Source organism: Rhinichthys klamathensis, unplaced genomic scaffold (assembly GCF_029890125.1).
Source record: "Rhinichthys klamathensis goyatoka isolate OS25496 unplaced genomic scaffold, OSU_Roscu_1.1 h1tg000262l_1, whole genome shotgun sequence".
NCBI lineage: Eukaryota > Metazoa > Chordata > Actinopteri > Cypriniformes > Leuciscidae > Rhinichthys > Rhinichthys klamathensis.
Window position 1 is genome coordinate 2725283 of NW_026606783.1, and position 27761 is coordinate 2753043.

Consider the following 27761-nt stretch of genomic DNA (forward strand, 5'->3'; position numbering starts at 1 on the left):
ATTCCAGTCATGTTAGGGCAACGAGTTAAGTGTGACAGCTATTAACTATAGGTATGCCCTTACAGGAACAATAATATATTGACGAAATGCCTGCTCAAGTATTTACAAGTATATGTGTTTTGTGAGCTGAGCATGATAAATGTGAACAGTCTTATTCATTTATTCACTTTCTAATCCACATTCTTTACATTTTCAACTAGTGATGCAAGTTTGGCATTTTTTAGTCACCATCAGGAAACAAGGGTAGTAAACCACAAGTAGCCTGGAGGGACATCTAGAGGAGCAAGAATGGAATGCAGTTCAATAAAGAAAACTGGGAGGAAAGCACACTGAGACTTAATTTTGCCACTATTGTATTTTTATTTGCCCAAGTGAACAAATAAATCGTCCCATTGACCTTAGGGTAGATGCTGTATTTATTTATTTATTGAAAAATGAAAACAAACAGTCCGTTCAATTGGTTGCAATGTTGCATGGCCTATCTGGTGTCAATATGTTGAACCTATTGAACAGACTATATGTCCATTCTTCAAAGCCTAATTTCATATGCACAAAATGAAATATTGTCAATACTGACTAAAGACTGTTGCTATTCACAGTGTCACCACAGAGCAATTTGGGGAAGCTACTTTGAAAGTGTCTCTTGCCAAGCTACAAGCTTAATAATTTGAAGTAGTCAAGCTACTACTGATACAACAACTAACAGTTAAAGGGGCAATTTATTTATTTTAAATAAAAAATATGTCTATCCAATTATAATATATATGCAATTTATAATGTAACCATAGCCACATTCACAATGAGTGATTTTAAATGAATGAACACACAATTACAATTAACAATATTAAACTTGGGTTACACTTTATTTTAAGGTGATGTAGTTACATTGTACTTATTTAAATAAGGTACTTACTATGGAGTTACGGTTAGGGTTTGTTTTAGGGTTAGTTACTTGTAATTGTGCATAATTTACTGTTATTACTAGTAGTAAAGTGTAACTACGTCACCTTAAAATAAAGTGTAGCCTAAAACTTGAACAGGTAAATTTAGAAATAGAAGTAAAATTTGCATAAGTGAGTCGAATAATATTTTTTGTAAATCTGTTAATTTACAGGAAACTTCTGAACAAATCGATTCACTATAATGAATCAGACTTCACTGCATCCATCAGAATCCAGCACTGCAAAAATAATGGAGGACCGTTTAGGACAAACCGAATCGCAGTATTGATTATCAAACTATGAGAACAGTTTGTTTATTCCTTCAGCTCAGCATTTAGTTGCCCTATATACTTTTGCTAAAGTAACTTATTAGCTTATTAGTAGAAAAGCTACACTACTGTCACGCTTCTGAATTTAATAAATGTAATAATAAAATGAGTTGCTCCTCAACAATGGAGCTATTGTGTTGAGAATTTTGTGGCACTCACTGAAGTCTGAAGTCTGTTGCAGTGCTTTCCAGCGTGCTTTTAGTGCTCATTTCCTTTTGGCAACTGGCATGTTTTGCCAGGCTAAATGGGTTTTGTTGACTTCTGAATTTCACAGCATCTGATTACATGACAGTTTGTTTAGGTTCTTTGGGACTAATCACTAGGAGCATCTATCCATCATCCTGCCTGATGCTTCTTTCTGTCCCAGTCTGAGCTTGAGTATCACTCCTAATGAATAGTGTCCCATTTAGAACAATGACAACATATTTAAAGACAAAGACACTTCTCTCTGCAACAAACAGCAGATTCTCACAGCCACACGCATGACCTTATTCAAAGAATCTGTCTTTCCACGTCTGTAACTACAGTAATGCAATGCCACCTTGGCTGCTCAGAAGAGAAGGGAATAATAACCATTATATATTCCACCAGGTCTACCTCCAGTCATTTTCACCCAAGCCCTGCCCAGGCTTCTCTATCTAATTAGGTTAATAGAGGTCCATCAGTAATTGGGAAGACGACAGGGCAGTGGTGTAATGTACTAATGTTAGTGGTGTAGTGTAAGTATTCAGGTGTGACGTCTGTCAGATGGAAGATTTACTTGAAAGGGGAGGCCTATAGAATTACCCATACGTCACACCCACATTAAAATCAAATTCATGTTGTGTGTGCATGTGAGCGTTGTACCTGTCTCAAAGGAAAATGCAGGCCTTGTTCAGTCAGGCTGCAAAAAACAGATTTTTTTACCTACCCGTTTAGTTTTTTTAGTACAGAAAAAAAAACTAGGAATGCATGATATATTGGTACAATATTGGTTATCAAATATTAGAGTTTTTTTCTATATATTTTTTATTGTGCATTGTCTTTTTTACCTTTAGATTTTATTTGCTGTCACACTCTCTAAGCTAGTCTGTAAAGACACTAATAATTTAATAAAATTGTAATCTTTAGCAGGTGAATACCAATTTCATACATTGTAATGGTGTGATGTGTAAACTTACTTGTATTTAAAATGATGAATTTAAGGCTTTTATTTTCATTAGACAAACTAGTACAGAAATTCAATACCATTATCGTCCATAACATAAAAATGCTTTTTTTTTTTGTAAAGTATTTTGTGGGATTGTGGCCTCCTTCATTGGTGCTTTACTGTACCTTGTGTCTGTTGGACTAGCCAGCTAAATGTCACTGGATGGAAACCCAAATTAGATCATTAATTATTTGTTAGTGTCAAATATGCGATGGGATCTTATACAGTACAAGAATTTGAAATGCAGTAGGATACACTATATTGCTTCACTTTGTGTGTTTGTAAGGAAAGGTTTAAAGTGGTACTCATCCAAGAGGAAAGACCTGTAAGAGTGTGTATGGGCTTTTGTGTATTTTTGTTGTTGGATGAGATAGAGAGAGTGTAACAGACATGTAGCAGGCAACCCCAATGGTAATGTGAGCCTGTGGATTGAATGTCCGTTAAAGATCACAGGTTCCATTGTCTTGGTATATATACTCTACAGCTCTACACACTCCTCCTCTGCTCCTTTCTCTCGCCTCCCTTCTTCATGCTCTTTAATTATTCTAACATCATCCCTCTCCTCAGGTCACTCATTTTCCAGTACCTGCCCTTCCTTTTTGTTATCCCAGCTGCTAAAACATCACTTACTAACACTTACTAACTAAACAAACAACTGAAAATGATGTCTCATTATAGACAGGGTACGTTTACACAACAATGATGTACTAAAAACAGAGAAGTTTTTCCTTTGCGTTTTTCATGTACAGACAACAAAGTTGTCAAAACGATCACGTTCACACGTATCCGAGAAATGACTAAAATGCTGCATAATGCATGCAAGGCCAGCATTTTGTAAAGAAAAACTAATATGTGTGATGTTGCCGCTTTCAAAAGTGTGCATTTTCAGGCCCCCAAAACTTTGTCATGTAAATGAATGGCCAAAATGCATAAAAAGTTTTCCATTTTTAGTTGAAAACGGTGTAGAGTAAACGGCCACTCAGTGAAGGGAGATTAATCAATTAACAAATGAGTAACTATGGAAACAACTGGCTTAGAAACCATGACTAACACATCTAACTAGGAGATATAAACTAAGGGGCAATTTACACAACACCATTTTTAACTAAAACTTTTTTAACTGAATTTGTGTAAATGTGGCCTAAAACAGAAACCTAATGTCAAGTCATGGAACCAAAATGAATTCCTAAGAGCCTATTACTGCTGGAAGAAATGGCCTTCCAAACTGACCTTAAAATGATATACAGCATCTTGATCAAGTCTTGACTAACTTTTGATGTCAAATTGATATCAAGGTGCCCGCTGGGTGAAACAAGTAAAAGCCATAATTTTTTACTAATGATAATGAGAAGAACATCAGATGGCTTTTATGGCAGGCAATTATAAAGGGTAGTGAAAGATATATATATCTTTTTTAATTATGTACATTTTTACTACATTATATTATTTGTGATGAACTGGCCATCCGACCAAAGTGTATTCCTGCCTTCAGCCTGCAGACGTTGTTAGGCTCCAGCATCCCTACAACCCTGATTAGAAGAAGTGGTTTGAAAAATATATGATATAATATAAAAAGTCACTCTTACTGTTTTACAGGCTAGGTTTAACAAAGCTAGATCAAAATACCAAGTACCCCCTGGAATTATCCCATGAGGTACACATATTGTCAGAGGATGAAAAGTGAATCAGTTTGTGTTCTGTATATTTACGTATGTTGTCCTCTCCTTTGTACAGTTACAGATATGGAAGGTGCCATTAAAACAGTTGTTATGCAGTACCTGTCTTCAGCACGGGGAAAGGAGAGTCTGGGTGGGAAGAACTTCCAGAAGTTAGTCCAGAGTCAGCTGGGCAGCATCCTGAGTGTAAGGAGCTGAGTTCCTACATGTGACCAGATGTTTTTAACAAATCTCTCATTTTGCTCCATTTAGTTGACACATAACATGTCCATCTTAAAGATTTTATGTTAAAAATGTTAATTAAAAAAAACGTAATCATCTTTTTGCCTTCACAGACATATATCTGTGGATTTCTTGAACGCAATTGCCAATCAGAGGTGTATTAGAATCCACTAACCGCTCGAAACAAAAGTTTTTGTTCAGTTCTGTGTGCTCTCAAATCCTCTCATTGTAACAAACCAAGTGTAGACGGTCTGTAAATAAGAGATTCATTGTGCAGTGTAGAGAGCTTTATTGATTATAATGGAACTTTTTGATATTTTTAGTGATTATAAAGGGAGCTCTCTTTATGCGCTTTATAGGTTATATATAATCCATTCAGAATATGAATAAAAGCCTTGTTTTTCATGCTGCTAAGAGGACCAACAGCCACGTACATGCTGAAAAACGTCAGGAATGACATTCGCATATAAATGTCAAAACTAGACGTGGACATAACAAACTAGACTACCCTCACCGATTTCAGAAGCCCCGTTAGTGTTTTGATTCTGGAACGGGGCCTGCACGTAAATGCCAAAGAATTCATTATAAATAACAAAATTATTCTAAAAAACAAAACGATTAAATGTTTAGTTTTAAATTATTAAACTGAGATATAGCTTACTCTACATTATTTGTTCACGGGACAACTGTCTAACTCTCTCAGAGAGATATTCACCTCAGAAAAGAAAGTATAAATATACATCAGGCTCATATGCATTCTTCTTTTATGATCTAAAAAAAAAAGTAATACAGCTTTAGAACAACATCAAGTTGACAAATTATTTACTGCATTTAGCTACACGATCCCATATAGACCCCATACAAACTACGAGAGAGAGAGAGAGAGAGAGAGAGACAGTTAAATAATTGTTACAAAAGTAAAAGAGCACAGTTGGTGTGTTGGGGCCCATACCTGGAATTTGCTTAGGGCCACCAAATCACTAAGTCCGCCCCTACTATGCCTCATTACGCGTGTCCATTCCTGACTGGGCTAAGCTCGATTGAGTAATGCTTAATAGTTGAGGATTGACACATTCTATCTGTCTCTCTCAGGACACTGACAGTTCCTCAGCAGTGAAGGATATGATGAAAGGACTGGATGACAACCAGGATGGGAAAGTGAGTTTCCAGGAGTACCTGACGCTGGTGGGCTACCTGGCGAACTCAATGAGTGAGCAGAAAACCACAGCCAATGGTGCAGAACCAGCCCCAAAACACTGATGACAGTTGATTACACTGACACTAATTTGTAATGCTGGAGTATTACACCAGTAATCGTGGTAAATAAGGGAGAATAGGGCTAGTTGTCACACTTTTTACTTACTAAATTGTAAAAGTCTGTATTGCACATGTGTGTTTTTGCCAACACACAATGTATTGATAAATTGTGTGAAATTACAATATATGAAACTACTTTTGACTCAAAACCACACAGTTGCCGAGATTGAGCCCTTGTGACTCCCCAGTGTAACAACTAGCCCCGGTCTGTCTCTAATGCACTATACAATCTGCTATTAAACCACAACGATATGAAAGGCTTTTACATTTTAAATATATTACAGTGAAATTATAATACTGTTTACATGTATTCACATTTTATGAAATTATGAAACAGTGACCTGTGGCCAATACAAGTGCTAAAAAAACTGTTGTACAAGTTCCTGCTTTTTTTCCTTTGCTTTTGCCTAAATTCCATGTAACAGGTTTTCATTTCAAGACTCATAAAGGATTTAAAGGTAGGGTAGGCAATGTTTTTCATAAACACTTTTTGTTAGAAATAAAAAAATAGATAAATAATCAAATAAATAAATACTAAAAATGTACAATATATCTTCTGAGGAAGTCTCAGGACCAAAAAATGTTCGTCCAATCATTGCATTCGTTCCAAATGCAATAACAGGATGTCATACCTGCCTGTCAATGTATGTATTTGCATACCTCCGCACACCCTGCTCGCGTAGACATCACACGTCATCAAAACAACGAGCTTATGCTGCGTTCATGCTGTAATTAAGGGATGGCAACATCAAAATGAATCTGCAGCAGTCAGGTGGTACAAGTCAGAGCTCTTTAAGTTGTTTATGTTCATTATTGTAATGTTATGTGCTTTGAGACATGAGGTCATTTAAAGCCATGCATCTCTCGTGAAGCTTCTGCTCTGGCTGTACGCATTCATGTATTTTTGGAGGAGACGAAACTCACTCTGAAGAGAGGGTGGGATCTTATGCTTTCAAAAGCTAGCTTGCTATAGCTAGCCTTTCCGAAATTGCCTTCCCTACCTTTAATCGTGTTTTTACACAATGATTAGTGCTTTTTATGCTTGCTAGATAAACAAAACAAGGCATAAGAATTTAAGCCATACTGCATTTATAGATTTACTCTTCAGCTTTGTCTATTTGGAAGAACGATGAGGTAAAATAGAACATGTTACACTACTGGAGGAACGTTTTGTATAATCTTTCAATAAAATATGGAAATAATGTCAAAATAGTCATTTAAGTCATTTTCAGACATGTAATACATGCTAAACATCATGCTTTATGTACAACCTGAGCCCTAGCTGTTATCTAGCTGTGTTAGTTTTCTTTAATTTTGCCTATTCTGTATGTGTGTGTTCTTATATGCGGAATTGTGTATGTGTGAATTGTGTTTTATGAAGACACAAATGTGTATAATGACATGGGTATTACAATGTAAACATGGTTCCTGTGTTCTCGTAAACCAAAAACATACTAAACAGTGTTTAGATTTCTGTGATGATAGGTATACAGTATAAAAACCAATTACGCATATGGAAGGGCCCCGTAAACCGCATGTAAAAGTGTGTGTGTGTGTGTGTGTTTGTGTGTGTGTGTGTGTGTGTGTGTTGAGTGAGCATCTGAATACATTTGGTCCTGTCACACCTGATACTGTTGCACAGGTGTTAATACATCATTAAGCAAACAGTGTCCATACACATATGGCAGCCAACTGAAAACACACACACACACACACACACTCACAGGGACTCTCCATATACGTAATGGTTTTTATACTGTACAAACTGTATATTCTGTCCCCTTACACTAACCCTATCCCTAAACCTACCCATCACAGAAAACTTTCTGCTCTTTTACATTTTCTAAAAAACATCATTAAGAATGTTCCTTAATCAATTTCCCTTACGTGGACCATTGGCTAGTCCTCACAATGTAGGTGATTTCACGTTTTACTATTCTTGTGGGGACATTTGGTCCTCACAATGTAATAAAAACAAGAGCACACACACACACACACACACACACACACACACACACACACACACACACACACACACACACACACACACACACACACACACACACACACACACACACACACACACACACACACACACACACACACACACACACACACACACACACACACACACACACACACACACACACACACACACACACACACACACACACACACACACACACACACACCCTTTGAGAGTAAATCAGCACCTCCAAAGACCCTTGGGCTGTTAATAACCACATTTGTGCCATATGCTTTATTGGCCTGCAACATAATCAGTCCTCTGGCACCTGACCCCATTTCATCTTATGGCATATGCCTTTATGTTAATAAATTGTATAATTAATATTATTTTTATTCATTTTTAATTTATTTTAAAATAATGAAGGGGGGGGGGGGGGGGTGTTTGTACAATTGTATTGTATAATTATATACAATACAATTATATTGTATATAATTGCTTTTACGTTCATTCTAATTATAGACTTAGGCCTACATACTAACATATAATAATAATAATAATAATAATAATAATAATGCATTACATTTATATAGCGCTTTTCTAGGTCAAAGCGCTTTTACAAATGGAAGGGGGAATCTTCTCAACCACCACCAATACATGTGTATTTTATGTATTAATATATGTACTTAAGTGTAAAATTTGAACATAATTTAAAATAAAAGATAAATGATTTTATAGAAAAAACATATTTTAAAGCATAACTGCAAATACTGTAGTATTTCTAGAGCTGACTGTTTTTTGGGACAGCTATGTTTGTGTCTAAGTCATCAATTACAGGAGATAAATGATTTAGTTCGGGGTGCTGAACTATCACGTCTCTAAAAGTTTAATGTGACAAGCACAAGAACATATAACTAACCTTTAGGATCAAACATATCATTTTACCCAAAAGCTCCTCTTTCAGTAAAGTCTTCAGAGCATGTTTATTTACATGAATTTCATGTTGTTCAATTAGATAAGTAGGAAAGTAAATCAACAAAACAAAACAGAGTATCTGGCTTGTTTTCAATTGCTCAAGTTACCATCTAAAGTAGAAAACTTTCGCTCTTTCAGTTACGTCACTGAGTGTCAACATCACGTTTACTCTTTTATGCAACACTGTTTTTGTATTTTTCCCTTAACATTGTGAATGTGTAAACAGAGAGAACAAAAGGTTGAAAATAGGTAGGCAGAAATAAATGAAGGATGGATGGAAGGAGGGAGGGAGGAGTGTAAGGTATAATGGGAGGAGGACCAAGTAGGTATATAAGATGCTAGCCATCGCCTCCTGTCTTCACCAGCATTCATCTCTCCTCAAGGAACAGAAGAGCAGCAATCATCTAACAGCAAGGTAAGGGAAAGCAACGGATGGATGGAAGAACAGACTGTAATTGTGAATTTTAGTGCTTTATCTTAGGTAGCTTTTGTGCTGCCTGATGCTCCTTTTGAGCTTTTGGACCAGACTGGAAAATAAAGACCTTGGCGTCTTTTGCACAAAGAAAATCATGTGCTAAATAAAAGTTTGGTGTAAAAATCAGCTGCCACTCCTGAGGACAGAGTGTCAGTACAGGCAGATGAGAGACTAAGGTGGAGCCCTAGGGACAAGTGAGCCTGGTGGAGCCCAAGACAACAGCGGAGCTAAGGGAGTGCAGAGCCAAGGCGGAGCCGAAGGGCTGATGGGCCGAGGTTGAGATATGGGCTGGAGGCCAGAGGATAGCTGGAGGGAGTTGGTTTTAAAATGGCTTTTCTGAGGCTCCCCGGCTCAAGTTTTGCATGGCTTGTGACTCATCTCTGTAGAAGTATCTGAGGAGGATTTTCTTCTCCTCTTAAGTTATTTTTTCCAACCCAATATATTTATCAGTTCATCCTTCAGGACAGGGCACAGCTCAAACCCAGGGCAGTGTTATGTGTGTGTGTAGTGAGTTGTGGGCACTGAGATTGGCTCGGATTACACTTGGCCGAGTAACTTCCTCCCCAGGTTCGGAGTGTGTTCTCCAGTTTAGGATTTCACTCTTATCTGGCGAGTCACATTTCCCTTCTGTAGTTAAGTTAAGCCCCCTGTAGGATGATCTGCAAGGGGAAGTCATTATGCGTTTTATGCAGAGAATATATTACTGCTTCTTTTGCAATGTTTTTACTGTTGCGGTCTAAGAATATAAGCCTGCCTCGTGCTTTTAAATATTTAACACAAGCCAGAAATATTCCCCCTAAAGAAAACCTTTTGTGCATCGTTGAGTGCATTTCATAAATCTAAATACAGTCACTTGCTACAGTGACCTATAAATGTTTTTCTCCAGAATGTCCGCTATAAACTCAGAGAATCCCTCCACGCTGGAGAACGCCATGCAGCTGATGATCCAGACGTTCCACAAGTACTCTGGGAATGAGGGCGACAAATATACTCTCAGTAGGCAGGAACTCAAAGAGATGCTAACGCAGGAGCTGGGCAACTACCTTGGGGTGAGGAGAAAGAGTTTTATTTTCTTTGCGAAAGTCAAATGTTTCTAATAATCTGCATCTCTCTTGCTCCACAGAATGCACAGGATAAGGATGCGGTAGATAAAGTTATGGGAGACCTGGATTCAAACAATGACGGTGAGGTGGACTTCACAGAGTTCGTCATCCTCGTGGGCGCCCTCACCGTCGCCTGCAATGACTTCTTCCTCGAGTATCACGAAAAGGATGAAAAGAAGAGTGACAAGAAAGAGTAGAGCTGAATTTCTCTGAACAAAAGCCAACACATGACCAGTAAATGATGATGAGGGGGAAATGGTGGGAGAAAGGGAATATTTGTGTGTATGAATCTTGCTTACTGAAAAAAGTTCCACATCATCTCTTCATCCACATTCAGTGCAATCCTTGGTTCACAAAATACTCCATCACGAGATGCAACATGTTTCCAACCCCTATTTGAAATAAAAGCATAAGGAATGAGATTGGGAGATGGTCTTTGTTGAATATGTGAATATGTGTTTCTTCCTTTATTTTTTTTATTTTTTTAACAATTGGAGTTGTTCATTTTAAAATAATCTCTCCATATTACAATAAACTGCAGATTTAAAAGAAATAAATGGGTTTGGTTTGCTTTTTCAGTTGTGAATGAAGCAGTAATGCTATACCACTGGATAAATCTTTTAAAGTTTTTTTTAATTTCGTCAATGATATGAGGATGAAACATAAATGGGTTTGAAGAAAAATCTATAAAGAATGATTATTTAAAATGTATAGTCAGTTACAAGGGGATTGCCCATGTATTCAAACGCAACATAACATATAGGCTAATATTACAACTTATAACTGAACACACTTTTTCAGTGGCAACTAAAATAGGTCTAAAACATTCAAAAATTAATAATTTAGAGAGGTTCTCAAATGTGGAGCAGGAGACTGAGTTCTCAGACCTTGTACACCTGCAAATATACTGTACCTCGTTCACGATAGACGTGTGAACCCGTGAGTTGTGTGGAGTTTATTCTTCTACGTACATCAATGCACGTCCAAATCCAATGTTAGCTTCACTTCCTGTCTCCTGAGATACATTCATCTTATCGATTTTTTAAGGCAGCATAGATGCAGAGATGGTCTTATTATTGGGAGATACGAGCATAGATATCCATAATAAAGGCTAGATGTCTTACGGTGGAGTCTCTATCGTCATCACCGGCGGCCATCTTGTCACAGGCAAGCTTTCTGGTGGGCTCTGTGGTACCTGATGTAAGATGAGTGATCAGCACAAACACAAATACGCTTATCTCGTTGAAATTTGCAAACGGTTTGGTTTCTTACAAACGTTATTAACGTGGCTATAATTCTGGATGATTACTTATTGATACACTTATTATTCATAAGTGTGCAGTGTCATAAATACTGCTCTGATGTTTATAACAAACCAAACCGTTTGAAAATCGGTAGAAAATTTAGCAAGTTATGGTTATTTAAAAAGTACATGCACCATTAAAACACAATGTTACGAGTGAGCAAGCTGCCTCTGACAAGATGGCCGCCAGGTGTGGACATCGACCTCCATTGGCCAGCAGCACGGACGAGACATCTAGCCTTTATTATGTATATCTATGGATACGAGGGTCAGTGGCTCTACCATCGGAGAAAGCGTAACGGCTAACTTGGATCACGTGTGGCTTGATAACCAATCACATTAAAGCATTGTCGTCATTACATTTTGTTCAGAGTTGTGCGACAGTCAGTTCCCTTTCGTTGTCACTCCGAGTTACGTCGGATGACGATGAATGGGGTTTCGCTTAGAAAGCATATCAACTTCGAGTATTACAAAACGAGCCAATGGCAAAGAAATGCCATGGGTCTGCGGAATTTGCATGGCGCAGCTCTGCCCCACCTCGTGGGTATAAAGGAGGACGCCGGCAACATGCAGATATGTTTCCGCTTCGGAGCCAAGTTAATCCTTCGCTCCACAGCCATCTCTGAACTGTCAGCTTCTACGAGACGAGCGAGATTCTCCGGTGTTGGTGTGACGGCGATTCCCAGCGAGTGCACACTTCCTGCTTATCTGTGCAGTGGTTTCCCAGTGAGTGTGTTTCTCCCTGGGCGCTTCAACACTGAGTTTCCTTTCACAAAAGAGCTTGCACGCGGCACGTCTTTTTAAAGATGCCTCGCCCGTGCACTTCTGGTTGCGGTAGACTCGTGTTTGACTCTGATGGGCACGAGCGCTGTCTAGTGTGTTTGGGCATTGATCATGCTAGAGCAGCGCTCGTGGATGACTCATGTTCTCTCTGTGGGAACATGACCATCGCGTCACTACGGTCGAGACTCAATGATCTCGCAAGAGTGAGAGTCCCCTCATCAACACCCCGATCTACTTCCTCTAAACCTAGAGCTAGTACTTCGGCTGGTGGCCAGGGTGACCTGAGGGTGACGGTGTGGAACAAGGCGCCGACTATTTGTCCGTGCCCCGCACCTCCCCCTTCAGTGACGGTGCCCGTTAGTGTTCAGGGGATTCGGGTCAACTGGGAGAAGAGTGAACTCTGCCCTGTGCAGAGGATCTCTTTTCTCGGTATGGAAATCGACTTGGTCGCCATGTCCGCGCAGCTTACGACCGAGCGTGCGCAGTCACTGCTGACTTGCCTGAGACAATTTTAGGGCAGGAGTGCGGTTCCACTGAAACTATTACAGAGGCTCCTGGGGCATATGGCATCTGCAGGCACGGCAACGCCGCTCGGATTGCTTTCAATGGACATGCTGCCGCGGGCTCCTGGACAGGACCCCAGCGCCTACGGCAGGTCAATTGCCTCGAGTTGCTGGCAGTATGTCTTGCCCTGCACCGCTTCCGGGAGTTGCTCAAGGGTCAACACGTACTAGTCCGATCAGACAATACCGCCACTGTAGCGTATATCAACCATCAAGGTGGTCTACGCTCCCGCCGTATGTCGCAACTCGCCCGCCACCTCCTCTTATGGAGTCAGAAGCATCTGAAGTCGCTTCGAGCCATTTATATTCCCGGAGCCCTGAACTGTGCAGCCGACGAGCTCTCACGGCTTCAGCCCCTCCCTGGAGAATGGAGACTCCATCCCCAGTAGAGGTCTGCACGGGCTTTAAACTGAAGCCCGAACCCGGCCCGTACCCGCGATCATTTAACCCGACCCGACCCGACAATTACATTTACATATTAAGCCCGAACCCGACCCGAACCCGAGGTCCATTCTGTTTCTCACAGCAAATACCATTTTTTCACGTCTGCTGTCTGTCTGTATTGTCACTGAAATAGCGCGCGAGAGCGGTAGCACATGCACAAAACAGTTTTGTGATATAAATGATATGATAAAATAAAACAAATAATTAAATATAAAAATTATATTTATATATATATATAATATATATATATATATATATCATTATCATTATATTTGAGAGAGAGAGCCTGTGTGTCTGTGTGTATGCACATATTGCACATCTGCGCACGTATGTAGGCTACTTTCTCTCTCTCGCGTGCCGGTCACCACAACACAGCAAGCAGGCAAAGCACACAGCACGCAAACTATATATAGCCTATTTAGTTTTTCTTAGTTAAACCCGAACCCGACCCGAACCCGAGGCTGTTCATTAAACATTAACCCGTCGGGTAGCAGACCTCTAATCCCCAGTCGGTTCAGCTGATTTGGGACCAGTTCGGGGACGCACAGATAGATCTGTTTGCCTCTCACGACTCGACCCATTGCGCCCTGTATTATTCCCTGACCGAGGTCATGCTCGTCAGGGATGCACTGGCGCTCAGCTGGCTGAGGGGCCGCAAGTATGCGTTTCCCCCAGTGAGCCTTCTTGCGCAGACCCTGCGCAAGGTCAGGGAGGACGAGGAACAGGTCATTCTGGTTGTGCCGCACTGGCCCACCCGGACCTGGTTCCACCGAACTCATACTCCTCGCGACAGCACCTCCCTGGCCAATTCCTCTGAGGAAGGACCTCCTTTCTCAGGGACGGGGCACCCTATTGCACCCTACTCCCGATCTTTGGAACCTTAACGTGTGGCTCCTGGACGGGACGAGGCAGGTTTGAGTACCCTACCACCAGCGGTGGTGGCTACCATCACTTCCGCTAGAGCGTCGTCCACGGGATACGCCTATGCGTTGAAGTGGAACCTCTTCGTCGACTGGTGCACTTCTCGCCGAGAAGACCCCCGGAGGTGTTCGATCAGTGTCGTGCTTTCCTTCCTTCAAGATGGGTTGGAGCGAAGGCTGTCTCCCTCCACCCTCAAAGTATACGTTGCCGCTATTGCTGCTTACCATGATACAGTGGAAGGTAAGTCCGTAGGGAAGCACGACCTGATCGCCAGGTTCCTGAGAGGAGCGAGGAGACTGAATCCTCCTCACCCTCCTCTCGTTCCCTCTTGGGACCTCTCAGTGGTTCTAACTGCCCTGCAGAGTGCTCCCTTTGAGCCTCTGCAATCAGTGGAGATTAATTTCTTGTCTATGAAGACAGCTCTGCTGGTTGCACTGGCCTCCATCAAGAGGGTCGGGGACCTGCACGCATTCTCCGTTGACGAAGCGTCCCCCCTCTGAGTGACCCCCACATGTGTATTTCCACTGTAAGCCTCTCTGAGCGTGTGTCTTTCACTTGGCAAGCCACCTTGCCACCCCTGGGGTTGAAATATTCCACCTGCGGTTGGACACCCCAGTGTTCTCCATATGCATCCCTCTAGGTCATATGTGTATTCACCCCCCCTCTGGGGTGGCATTAATTGCATACTTCTCTGAAATATGAGATATGCTCCCCAGTGTACCTTGGTATTCCTGTGCTAAATAGGAGTCCTTCGTCCGTGCTAGTCTCACGACAGGGATCTCAGAATTACGCAGGGCACTGGAAGACAGCTGTGAAGGTGGCGTGATTAGACTGGTAACCCCATTCGTCATCATCCGACGTAACTCGGAGTGACAACGAAAGGGGACGTTACGTCTTCCTACCACTTCCGCTGTACCGCGGGTCAGTCTTGGCTCCTCAGCGAAGAAACATATCTGCATTTTGCTGGCGTCCTCCTTTATACCCTCGAGGTGGGGCGGAGTTGCGCCATGCAAATTCCGCAGACCCATGGCATTTCTTTGCCATTGGCTTGTTTTGTAATACTCGAAGTTTAAAAGGCTTTCTAAGCGAAAACCCAATTCGTCGTCATCCGACGTAATGTCTCCATTCCCTACTCAGGGAATGAGGGTTATATACGTAACTGAGACATTACTTTTGAAGAAATAAATGAGAAGTGCCGTAAACTGAATACCTTTTTTCGGTGTAGACTCTAAAAATAGATAAATCTTCAAGAGTAAACATGTTGAAGCTTAGCTGATAGACTGTCGATTCATTAAATGATAAGCCGTTTTTTCCCACAAAAGCAGTTTCTTCAGCATAGTGAAGCCTCTCCTCCATTGACATCCATTAAAAAAAACGGCCTCTGGTCTCTTTATACCACAGCGTAGCAGGCGTTACGTTTTGCTAACCCTTGTGGCTTTTATATGTATCCTTCACTGGTTTTGATATCCCACAATCCTGTGCTTTCCATTCTGTGACAACTGATCTAAAAAAATAAAGATGGCATCTGAAAGTTGCGGTTAGCGGTCAGTTTGTGTGTAAATGTACGTTTTTGACTAATGGTTTCCACTTTTGATGTAATAATTTCCAGCAAAAACTTACTATTGTAGTAATAACATATTTGCTTATTTATCACCAAAGCTCTGTCTATTTGCTGTAGATCATTAAACCCTACACTGCCTCAGAAACTGGCCCGAAATCAGTTTTGTCAGGTATCTTCTTGCACAAACGAAGACTACATAGTCATTGTCTGATAGGGCAAAAATGTTTAAACTTTGTATGCATTTTGGCTGTTCATTTACCCGACAACAGCATTTTGGGGGCCTTGCAAACGGAAACTTTTAAAACAGAACAAGTTTTTGAAAACAATAGCCTACTGTTATAGTCTCAGGGCCCTATTTTAACGATCTGAAATGCAAGTATCAAGCGTGAAACTCAAGTAACTTTGTGGGCGGGTCTTTGGCGCTGTTGCTATTTTACCGGCGGGATAAATGACTCTTGCGCCCGACGCAAGTTTAGAAGGGGTTGGTCTGAAATAGCTTCATTATTCATAGGTGTGGTTTGGGCGTAACATGAAATGAACCAATCAGAGCGTCATCCAACATACCCTTTGAGCAGGTGCGCATGTTGCATGGCGGATTGTTATTATAACGGCGGATTTACCATGCGCGCGCCAGGAGCGGTTCACAGCCGAGGAGACCGACGTTCTTGTCAGGGCAGTGAAAGACAGAGAAGTGACGTTGTATGGGGATGGGAGATTTTTTTTTCATGGTTCTTGACGGACAAACTACTTTGTCAGATGTCCTTATATACATACAGGTCCTTCTAAAAAAAAATAGCATATTGTGATAAAGTTCATTATTTTCCATAATGTAATGATAAAAATTAAACTTTCATATATTTTAGATTCATTGCACACCAACTGAAATATTTCAGGTCTTTTATTGTTTTAATACTGATGATTTTGGCATACAGCTCATGAAAACCCAAAATTCCTGTCTAAAAAAATTAGCATATTTCATCCGACCAATAAAAGAAGTGTTTTTAATAAAAATAAAAATAAAAGTCAACCTTCAAATAATTATGTTCAGTTATGCACTCAATAGTCAATACTTGGTCGGCAATCCTTTTGCAGAAATGACTGCTTCAATGCGGCGTGGCATGGAGGCAATCAGCCTGTGGCACTGCTGAGGTGTTATGGAGGCCCAGGATGCTTCAATAGCGGCCTTAAGCTCATCCAGAGTGTTGGGTCTTGCGTCTCTCAACTTTCTCTTCACAGTATCCCACAGATTCTCTATGGGGTTCAGGTCAGGAAAGCTGGCAGGCCAATTGAGCACAGTAATACCATGGTCAGTAAACCATTTACCAGTGGTTTTGGCACTGTGAGCAGGTGCCAGGTCATGCTGAAAAATGAAATCTTCATCTCCATAAATCTTTTCAGCAGATGGAAGCATGAAGTGCTCCAAAATCTCCTGATAGCTAGCTCTATTGACCCTGCCCTTGATAAAACACAGTGCACCAACACCAGCAGCTGACATGGCACCCCAGACCATCACTGACTGTGGGTACTTGACACTGGACTTTAGGCATTTTGGCATTTCCTTCTCCCCAGTCTTCCTCCAGACTCTGGCACCTTCCGAATGACATGCAAAACTGAGCAACAGTCCAGTGCTGCTTCTCTGTAGCCCAGGTCAGGCGCTTCTGCCGCTGTTTCTGGTTCAAAAGTGGCTTGACCTGGGGAATGCGGCACCTGTAGCCCATTTCCTGCACACGCCTGTGCACGGTGGCTCTGGATGTTTCTACTCCAGACTCAGTCCACTGCTTCCGCAGCCCCTCCAAGCTCTGGAATCGGTCCTTCTCCACAATCTTCCTCAGGGTCCGGTCACCTCTTCTCGTTGTGCAGCGTTTTTTTGCCACACTTTTTCCTTCCCACAGACTTCCCACTGAGGTGCCTTGATACAGCACTCTGGGAACAGCCTATTTGTTCAGAAATTTCTTTCTGTCTTACCCTCTTGCTTGAGGGTGTCAATGATGGCCTTCTGGACAGTAGTCAGGTCGGCAGTCTTACCCATGATTGCGGTTTTGAGTAATGAAACAGGCTGGGAGTTTTTAAAAGCCTCAGGAATCTTTTGCAGGTGTTTAGAGTTAATTAGTTGATTCAGATGATTAGGTTAATAGCTCGTTTAGAGACCCTTTTCATGATATGCTAATTTTTTTAGACAGGAATTTTGGGTTTTCATGAGCTGTATGCCAAAATCATCAGTATTAAAACAATAAAAGACCTGAAATATTTCAGTTGGTGTGCAATGAATCTAAAATATATGAAAGTTTAATTTTTATCATTACATTATGGAAAATAATGAACTTCATCACAATATGCAAATTTTTTGAGAAGGACCTGTATGTGTCTTGCCACTATTGGGCAGGTCTGATCCGTCATTACTACAATTAGCCTGAAAATTTTGGGTAAATGTGTAAGCTAGATTTAGGCCTACATTTTTTTACATCTTCATGGACACCACAATGATTTCCCTCATGTGTTAATATTTTTCCTTATAATGTATAATTTGCAAAAATAAAAACTGCTGCATTGTGCACCCGCTACATTATGGCCATGGGCGCTTAAAATAGCATTATGAACAATGTGCAACGCGCCACTGACTTTAGACTAGGTTTTTTTCTGGTCAGTGGCGGAATTGTTTTCTGGAACTGCAAAATAGCACTAGGGATTGTTTGCGCCGAAACACGCCTCCTGTTTGCACCGACCTGCCCAGGGAGCGCAAGTTCATTTCCTAGTTTACTGACGTGCATCTGTGGAGGGAAAAGCCCGCTTTGCGCGGGTGCAAAATAGGAATGATACATGCGTCAGTGTCCAAAGTCATTTGCGCTGGGTGCAAGATAGGGGCATCGGTGTAAAAACGTGAATTTGTGAAAACGGTGACGTCATGCACATGTGTATCATGTTTTCAGTCTATAGGTGTGTAGTAGTGTTTCTTTACAAAGTGACCTCGCTGGCATGGCATGAATATAATACTACATTTTTAGTCGTTTTCGCGGATCCGTCCCAGACATAGATAGATAGATAGATAGATAGATAGATAGATAGATAGATAGATAGATAGATAGATAGATAGATAGATAGATAGATAGATAGATAGATAGATAGATAGATAGATAGATAGATAGATAGATAGATAGATAGATAACATGGTTTACAATTTTGTACTCATTATGTTATTGTAGGATCTCAGGATAGTTATCAAAAGTTGTTTATACATATTGGTTAAATGTATGTTTTAATTTGACATTTCTCTCAGTTAATATGATATTCCAAAAAAAATAGATGTTATTTTTAGTAGAATTGACTAAAATGAATGAATATGAAATAACAAAATATTGACTAAATTGAGGATATTTTCGTCAAAAGACAAAAATGACAAAATACTGCGCATATTGAACACTGATAGTTCGTTGAGTCTTGTCCATTAGAGGGCAGTATTGAATCAAAGCTGAACAAAAGGTCTCGGGATGTCCAGAAGGGCAACTTGATTCTTAGTGTTTGCAGACAATAGACTGTAGACAGTAGCTCACTCATTTAAGGAAAGACTACATGATAATGCTCATTTATTATTCAATAAAATTATATCTTCTTGCTTTCTACATGAAGCATTCACTATTTTTGTCACCAGGGATGTTGGAACATACAAAAGCAAGGTCCTGTTTTATGTAGCATAAACTGAAGGTCACATTAATATAATATGTGGACGTGCATTTCCTTTCTGCTCTCATGAAAAGTTAGCTTGAGGAGCTTTCATAAAGGAGGATGCGCAGCCAACTTGAAATAAGACATGAATTTATTATGTTGTCAGGAGGTGGCAATGCCAACGGATGTGAGTTTAGAGACTGGTGAAGAAGTCCTTGGGCAGCAGAATAGTACTTTCAACCATCTTGTTTGAGGATTTAAACAGAACTGACATTGCATTCAGAGCAAAACATTTTCAACTTTTCCTAACAGAGAAACACAAGTGTGATTTGTGTAAATAGGCCAAGAATTGTCAAACACAAAGATCTGATGAATTTCTAATCTTTATTGGACAGGATAAATGTGATCAGTTAGCCAAGGGAGGGAGGTGAGGATAGGAGGCGGGCATTTAAGTGCCAGTGTGAATAAGAAGGTGCACTCCTATTGGCCAATGCACAGATGTTTTGACACAAGAACCATTGTGATGTCACAGTTCTGGATTATTGCAGTATTGAATAGGCTGACTTGATCGTGACTTGGCATAACATATACGTATAGGGAGATGCTTTGTCTCTTCCCTTCCTTACATTTTTCCTCTGATGAAGTAGAGATTTCAGCACTTATGGTTATGAAAGCCGATTCGCTGAATTCTTTCATGGACAGAATGCTTTAATGAACAGAGACACCACCCTGTGTGGTGAATACTGACTTTATGTCCTGATGTCACACAGTGAACACACAGATATGGTGAGTCACTGGAAACCTCCTGCCATTTGGGGCCCAAACAAATACAAAAGTAATGCATTTATAGCTTGATTTCTGCCTTTTTTGTTTTTAAGATAACGGTCAAGATAATGTAATAGAGCAACTGTACTATGCAGGTTTTTGGGTTGTAAAAAGGGCTTTTTTTGCAGAGCAGTGCTGGTGAGAGAAATATGAGAGGAGTAATGAGAAAGACTAAAGCAGAGTGCGAGGTCATTTGAAGCGCTCAGGAAATATAGTCGAGAAAAAAATTTAATCCATGGGTGAACGTTTTTGCATAATCTGCTTTCTGAGAGATGAGTTTTGGAGATTCCCTGCTTAATGAACCGTATGGATGAAACTGATAGAGAAATACACTTAAAGTATTAACTGCCAGCTAGTGGCCCTCGAATTCATTAAGGTCAAGTTATGATATATGCAAAATAGGAAGAAGGATATGGAGGCTCAATTAGCAGAGGAAATAGCTAATAATGCTAGCATATTGCTTCACTTTGTTTTCATGAGCAAAAGTTATTTTAAATTGTAAGAATATTTAACAATATTACGGTTTTACCGTATTTTGGATCAAATACATAAATGCAGCCTTGGTGACAGTGATAGACTTCTAAAATCTTACAGACCCCAAACTTTGAATGGCACTGCGTATATATAATCTGATTTTATTTAATCTCTTTTTACCTGAATTGACCTTAATATCAAATGTGTTAAACGGAGCTGAGAGTACTGTACTCTTGTTAATATCTGAAGCATAATCAAATTAGCCAAAATAAACAAACAAGCACAGAATTTGTGAATGACAAGCATTCAAACTGAAATCTGCCAATTTGTAAGCACATGGTCACTGATTTTTACATCCAGTAAATAATCACCTAAAATCAAGTATAATCCAAACTTATGTTAAAACTTAATGGGCCCTATTTTAACGATCTGAAACGCAAGTATCAAGCGCGAAGCGCAAGTAACTTTGTGGGAGGGTCTTGGGCGCTGTTGCTATTTTACCGGCGGGATAAATGACTCTTGCGCCCGACGCAAGTTTAAAAGGGGTTGGTCTGAAATAGCTTCATTATTCATAGGTGTGGTTTGGGTGTAACGTGAAATAAACCAATCAGAGCGTCATCCAACCCTTTAAGAGCAGGTGCGCATGTTGCATGGCGGATTGTTATAATTATGGCGGATTTACCAGGTGCGCGGCAGGAGCGGTTCACAGTCAGGGCAGTGAAAGACAGAGAAGTGACGATGTATGGGGATGGGAGTTTTTTTTTCCTGGTTCTTGACGGACAAACTAATTTGTCAGATGTCCTTATATACATATATGTCTTGCCACTATTTGGGCAAACAGGTCTGATCCGTCATTACTACAATTAGCTTGAAAAATTTGAAATGGTCCTCACTGCAGAACATGAAATCCACGGGGAGGAGTCGGATCCAGATCCAACTCCTCCCACCTTACATATACCTAAACCTACCCATCTCCGCCCCTGATCCCTAAACCCACCCCTAATCCTACCCAGCTCCACCCCTTGGATCTGGATCCGACTCCTCCCCGTGGATCTCATGTACTGCATTGAGGTGCTACTGAAAAATTTGGGTAAATGTGTAAGCTAGATTTAGGCCTACATTTTTTTACATCTTCATGGACACCACAATGATTTCCCTCATGTGTTAATATTTTTCCTTGTTATAATGTATGATTTGCAAAAATAAAAACTGCTGCATCTTTGTTAATTAATGAGAGAATCAAAGTGTATGCGCGTTAGTGCACCCGCTACATTATGGCCAAGCATGCGCGCTTAAAATAGCATTATGAACAATTGTTTTCTGGAACTGCAAAATAGCACTAGGGAATGTTTGGGCCGAAACACGCCTCCTTTTTGCGCCGACCCGCCCAGGGAGCGCAAGTTCATTTCCTAGTTTACCGAAGTGCGTCTGTGGAGGGAAAAGCCCACCTTGCGCGGGTGCAAAATAGAAATGATACATGCGTCAGTGTACAAAGTCATTTGCGCCCGGTGCAAGATAGGGCCCAATGTGTTTTTGAATATGGGAATGGTCATAATCAATGGCTTTATATTTTCATGAGAAGCTATTATGTATTTCTGAGGCGCAAGTAATGTGGTGTGAGAGGACTGATAGGAACAGGATATCTTTCTTTCTCAGAAAGAGAGAAAGGGAATGAAAGGAAGATAAAGGAGGCCATACTGCTCAGAATTTCATCATGACAACTTTTCATGTCAGTTTAGTCTCTGTTTCTCAATTTTGAACTCTCAGATTCTTTAAGACTTCTGTCTGTCTATGTATTTACCATTCTGTCCGACCACGGCAGACCTCAGTAAAGTATTTGGGAGCAAAAGGGACTCATTGAGCTCATTGCTTATCTGTTCAGTGTTGTACTAAAAATTCACATGTTTATGGATAGGAACCCTCTCCCACATCACAGAGAGCCTTTAGTGGGGCTTTTTGGGGGGCAAATTTAACTGTTTTCAAAGTGCCACCAATCCTACAGTCATTGTCTATTAATAAGCTCACTCTGATCTCATCAGGCATCCTCCCTCTTCATGTTGTGTGTTGTAGTAATACAATTCACACATTAATTATGAATAATAATACAATGCTGCATCAAAGCCCATTTTCGAAGGACTAGACACTCGTTTTCGCACAGAAATGAGAATGTTATTGTTTTTGCAATACATGGATCATGACAGGTTTCTAGACCGTAAGAAAGAAATAAGACAGATTTAATTATAAAAAAAAACTGATAGAAATGATGTTAGAGCAGACATTTAAGTTCATCCCTGTCTGGCTAGCTTGCATGTACAGGTAACAAACGGAAGTCATGTGACTCTTGCTTGTTTCAGAGCTTGTGGGCTGTGGATGGCTTTCTATTTGCAGAAAAGAGTGCTGATTGGCTGCTGAGCAAAGCAAACGGGTGTCTCCTTTCTCTCCGATTGGCTTGTGTGGTTTTTCACCTAAAAGGAGGGGAAGGTGGACTGGACGAAAGGCCTGAATGAGAATCCTGGACACTTACCCACTCTGCATGATATTCCAAAAAAGTTTCATAAGGTTAGTCCAGAGTGACATTTGCCCTCCCCTTCGGCAGACCCCCCCTCCTCCTCCCTTCGCCCTCCTGTCGCGACTGATGGTGGGTAGCTTCCATTGGTGTGGTGAGGGTTGGTGGTTAGTCAGCCAGGTGTGTGGGTGATAGTTTTGGCTGTGTAGTTTTGGAACAGAGGTTGAAGGAACATTCCGATTGTGCCAAAGACACACACAAACACAAAGATCCAGAGGAATAGACGATCGATCACCATGGCGACGTACTTCCAGTCCTCACTCACCTGTAAGATAAAAAGAACAGCAGATGAAAAAGGAGTGGAAGGATGGATGGATTGAAAGAACAGTGTTGTTATTGTTAGCTAAAACTAAAACTATTAAAAATAGTTTTCATTAATCAAAATAATGCTGCAATAAAATACAAATATTAGTTGAAAAACTTAGCTTCAATGAAAATTAGAAATGCTGCCTTGGCAAAAAACTGAAATTAATTTAAATTATATATAATGTCATTTAAATTTAATAAACTTGTAAACTTAATAAAAGTTAAAAAAATAAAATATATTAAAAAATATTAACAAATACTATAATATTATATGAATAATATTAAACGAACACTTATGTACAGTACATGTGTTAAAGTAAAACTGAGGTCTGAGAGAAAGGGTGAAAAAGGGTGAAATTCTTCCGATTATTTACTGAATACTGTAAAAAAAAAATTATCTTATCCGTGCTTTCCTTTTCTCTGTTCTCTAAAAATAACAAAAAATGCACAACAAAAGTCATTTTTTTGTAGTTCACATATCTCAAATAGAGAATGCTTTTACAATTACACATTAATTCATGAATTTATAATGAGGAAGCAAACAGGAAGTAGAATTGAAATCTGTATTTGAATGTAAAGATGAATTGCAATGGAAAACAATTAATTTGAACCGAATTAGTCATTTTTAACAAGAACTGAAAACTGAATGTTGGAATGAGATGAGAGTCTTAAAGTTTGAAGATTTTATAGGCCTTCATATAAATTTATGGACCATTTCCCAGACCTTTTCCCTATTATATTTATTTGCCCAACCCTGGTATAGGCTGCGTTCGAAAGCTTAAGCAGTAACTTGTTGCCTGACCTATCAGGCAATGACTTTGTAGGCAACATTTGCGCACGAAGGTATCTTATGAAACGGATTTCAGAGAAACTTCTGAGGCATTGTTATACGGTTTAATGATCTACAGCAAAATAGACAGAGCTTTGGTGATAAATAAGCAAATATTAAATCACTACAATAGTAATTTCTCTCTAGAAATGACATAAAAAGTGGAAAAAGTTGGTATACATTTATATACAAACTGACCACCAACTGCAACTGTCACAGAATGGAAGCACAGGATTGTGGGATATCAAAGGTAGCAAAGGATACATCTATGCCACCTTCAAAAATCAATAAGATGAAGGTATCCTTGTTCATACTATGCAATGTGTCCTCCGAAGGCAGCATTTTTAAGCTTTCGGATGCAGCCATGATGTTTTTCATAACCCCATCCCTAAATAATTGTGATTGATCTCTATACATGTCAATCAAGCTGCTCTTCCTGTGGTTCTTGACCAGAATCTGCTGCAGTATGGACAGACCTTATGAAGTCTATTCAAAGGTCTGGTTACATGAGACTGTGACCATACGTCATGGTGTTAAACCTGGGCCATAGATGCCATATTTGATTTGAGAGCTGCAGCAGAGAGGAATGAATAACAATGAATGAATCAGCGAAGAAAAGTGTTCTTTTTTTGGAGCTTTGAACTCATTACATTGCAAAAGGCAGCAAGACTCTTCAAAATTCCCCCTTTGAGTTCCATGGAAAAGATAGCAGCAAATGACTTTAGAAAGACTGAGAGTGAGGGAATAATGACAGAATTGAAATATCCCTTTAGAAAGGCAAAATGTCAAAAAGCAAGGAAGATGTCAAATGTAAAAGAGAGACAGGACATATATGAGTCAGATATCAAATGTGAGGGTGGGGTTCAAAAGAAAATTGAGAGGTAAACATAAGATGGGAAATTGAATGCGAATGTGTGGGAGCGAGTGAGAAATAGAGAGAGAAGGGAGGAGAGAAGAGGGTGAAGGAAAAGGTTAATGTGAACAGAGACTTCATTCCGCCACACTGCTCTGATGAGGTGAGACACAGGGGACTTGAACCGTAACCACGGCAAAGGCTGCAAGGGAGTTGGCATGGAGACGCCTTGTTACCATGGGAATGAAACTGTGTTCAGGTCGAGATGATTGACAGAATTACTGTGCTGTTAATTTCACCTCATGTTGACTGTATTCCTGCTCTTAAAGAGAAACCAACTGCTCAAGCCCACTTAAAAATATTGCTGAGTTATAAAAATATATTGCTGACTGTTCGAACTAAACAATATCATCAAAACAATGTGAAAAGATAAAAAACAACAACTCACTAGCCATTAATCTATAATATCTCCACTTATTCAGCAGTTTTCATGCTATGAAAGTGGCCCATTTAAAAGATAAAATAATATAAATATGTATCGAATGAACCATAAAATAGAATCAATGTAATTGAAATTTTAAATTAAATATTTTCAAAATGACAATAATTAATACATTACAAAAATAAAACAATTAAGAAGTGTGTTTATTTATTACTGATTATATTATTAATAAATATATTGTATTTTATACACATTATCTTCATATGATCTATCTTTATATTTGTATTTACTTGTGTGTATACACACACACACACACACACACACGCACACGCACACGCACACACACACACACACACACACACACACATACACATGCATGCACACTCCCACACACACACACACACACACACACTATATCTTATACATTACAGGTAAACATTTTAATATATCTATTTTCATATATTTTCATATATCTATTTTCATATATCTTCTGAGATATTTTCATAATCACCTTCGACCTAGACTATCTACAAATAGATCATCTGGCTTGGCTATCTATCACTTGGCTTCTAAAATGCACATCTTTGTTATAAAAAAGAAAAAAATCACCTCTCGTATCATCCAGCACAACTGCTACTCTCGTACGTGAGTAATGCTGAGACTCAGACGGTGTTTGACAGAATGGGACTGTAAGCCATTTAAATGCCAACAGTGAGTGTAGTGCTGATGTGTAGCTGTGCTTTGGCTAAAGACCACATCTCTTTTTTAATGCTTTAGGACTTGCCTGTCAAAGCCTCCACATCAGAGATTATTAAACCACAAGTGTGGAGCTGCATATTGATCCGAGTGTGTCTGTAGGAACGAGTGTAAGCGTTCACTGAGCTCATAATGAATGCCAAGTTTTGAGTCAGGGCTGCGTAATCTATTGCACACTCCTAACAGGTTTTTGTATAATTTCCAACTTTCTTTTAGTTGTAATTGCAGCAAAATAATTGCAATACTGACATAGAAATGACTACAAAGTGACTGGAACTGCGGCTTGGTTCAGCTCAGCTTCTATTATATGAACTTAGCACTTTTGTATCAACCACAGTTATCTCTTCATTTGTACAGTTCAGCAGATACAGGTCCAGTTGTGGAGTAAGCTCAAAAGAAATGGGATCAAATACTGGTGTTACAGATATGTGCCCAATTCAAAAAGTTTGTAGGTAATGTTGTCTGCATGACTCAGACAAATAGGCCTGGTTTCACAGTCAGGGCTTAGATTAAGCCAGGATTACGCCTTAGTTTAATTAGGGCATTTAAGTAGCTTTTATAAACGTGCCTTTGAAATAAAGCACTTTCTATGGAGGGACAAAAAAATCTCATGTTTCATTAAAAAATATATTGTGTTGAAGATATTCAAAGAAAAAGATGAACGAAAGACTAATGGGTTTGAAATGACGTTGGTGAGTAATTGATGACAGAATGTACAGTGTGCCATTAAATATAATTATTACGGTTATCGGTTATCTATCACAGCAGCCATGATTGTATGATTATTCAATTAGTTGTGCAGGCCTAATACATTAGCTTCTTAGCAACAAAGTTTTTTGTTTGAACAAGAGAAAATGTTTTCATCTCATATTTCTAGTCTCAGTCACCATACTTCTGTCAGTGCCACTACTATCATTTAAGGTACAACCTCATCGACACAACAGCCATCAGCAATGATCCTCAACAAACCCGTCTCCATACCGGCGTGATGACTCTGATCTTAGACCAGATGGAACTGGATAATATTCTGATTGTTCCAAACCAATCTGACTTCTGACCTATAATGGTGCCTGAATCATAATCATACACTGTTCGTTCATTGGCCAGAGGAGAACTGGCCCCCTGACTGAGCCTGGGTTCTCCCAAAGTTTTTTTCTCCATTCTGCCACCTGATGGAGTTTTGGTTCCTTGCCACTGTCGCCTTTTTCCACCTTTGTTGCCATTGGCTTGGCTTGCTTAGTTGGGGACATTAAATTTAACATTTAATTTAATATTCAACAAT

General features: G+C 39.8%; 3 protein-coding genes across 4 annotated transcripts in view; 2 read left to right on the forward strand and 1 right to left on the reverse strand.

Moving 5' to 3' along the window:
* The window catches only part of si:ch211-105c13.3 (uncharacterized protein LOC325758 homolog), a 40268-nt gene extending 34471 nt beyond the window's left edge, over window positions 1-5797 (forward strand). Inside the window, exons 3-4 of one of the 2 annotated variants that reach the window (XM_056267687.1) lie at window positions 4200-4321; window positions 5450-5795. In XM_056267687.1, the coding sequence (XP_056123662.1) occupies window positions 4202-4321; window positions 5450-5617 (288 nt within the window). In that variant the 5' untranslated portion in view covers window positions 4200-4201 and the 3' untranslated portion in view covers window positions 5618-5795. Of the gene's footprint in view, window positions 1-4193; window positions 4322-5449 lie in introns of both variants that reach the window. The other variant, XM_056267688.1, reaches the window with a different exon arrangement.
* Window positions 5798-8890: 3093 nt separating this feature from the next.
* Window positions 8891-10615, forward strand: s100t (S100 calcium binding protein T). Its single transcript, XM_056267686.1, has 3 exons — window positions 8891-9030; window positions 9977-10139; window positions 10214-10615. The coding sequence occupies exons 1-3, from the start codon at window positions 8951-8953 to the stop codon at window positions 10388-10390; spliced, it is 420 nt and encodes a 139-aa protein (XP_056123661.1). The 5' UTR covers window positions 8891-8950; the 3' UTR covers window positions 10391-10615.
* A 12074-nt stretch (window positions 10616-22689) lies between these two features.
* Window positions 22690-27761, reverse strand: part of chrnb2 (cholinergic receptor, nicotinic, beta 2) — a 43093-nt gene continuing 38021 nt past the window's right edge. Inside the window, exon 6 of the mRNA XM_056267682.1 lies at window positions 22690-23558. Within this exon, the coding sequence (XP_056123657.1) occupies window positions 23406-23558 (153 nt within the window). The 3' untranslated portion in view covers window positions 22690-23405. The remainder of the gene's footprint in view (window positions 23559-27761) is intronic.

What these genes read in the sequence shown, in the direction of transcription:
- s100t (XM_056267686.1), top strand. Translation starts at nt 8,951, where the DNA reads ATGCTAGCCATCGCCTCCTGTCTTCACCAGCATTCATCTCTCCTCAAG. An exon ending in AGCAATCATCTAACAGCAAG is followed by an intron (nt 9,031 to 9,976) that starts GTAAGGGAAAGC and finishes GTTTTTCTCCAG; the next exon opens with AATGTCCGCTATAAACTCAG. An exon ending in AGCTGGGCAACTACCTTGGG is followed by an intron (nt 10,140 to 10,213) that starts GTGAGGAGAAAG and finishes CTTGCTCCACAG; the next exon opens with AATGCACAGGATAAGGATGC.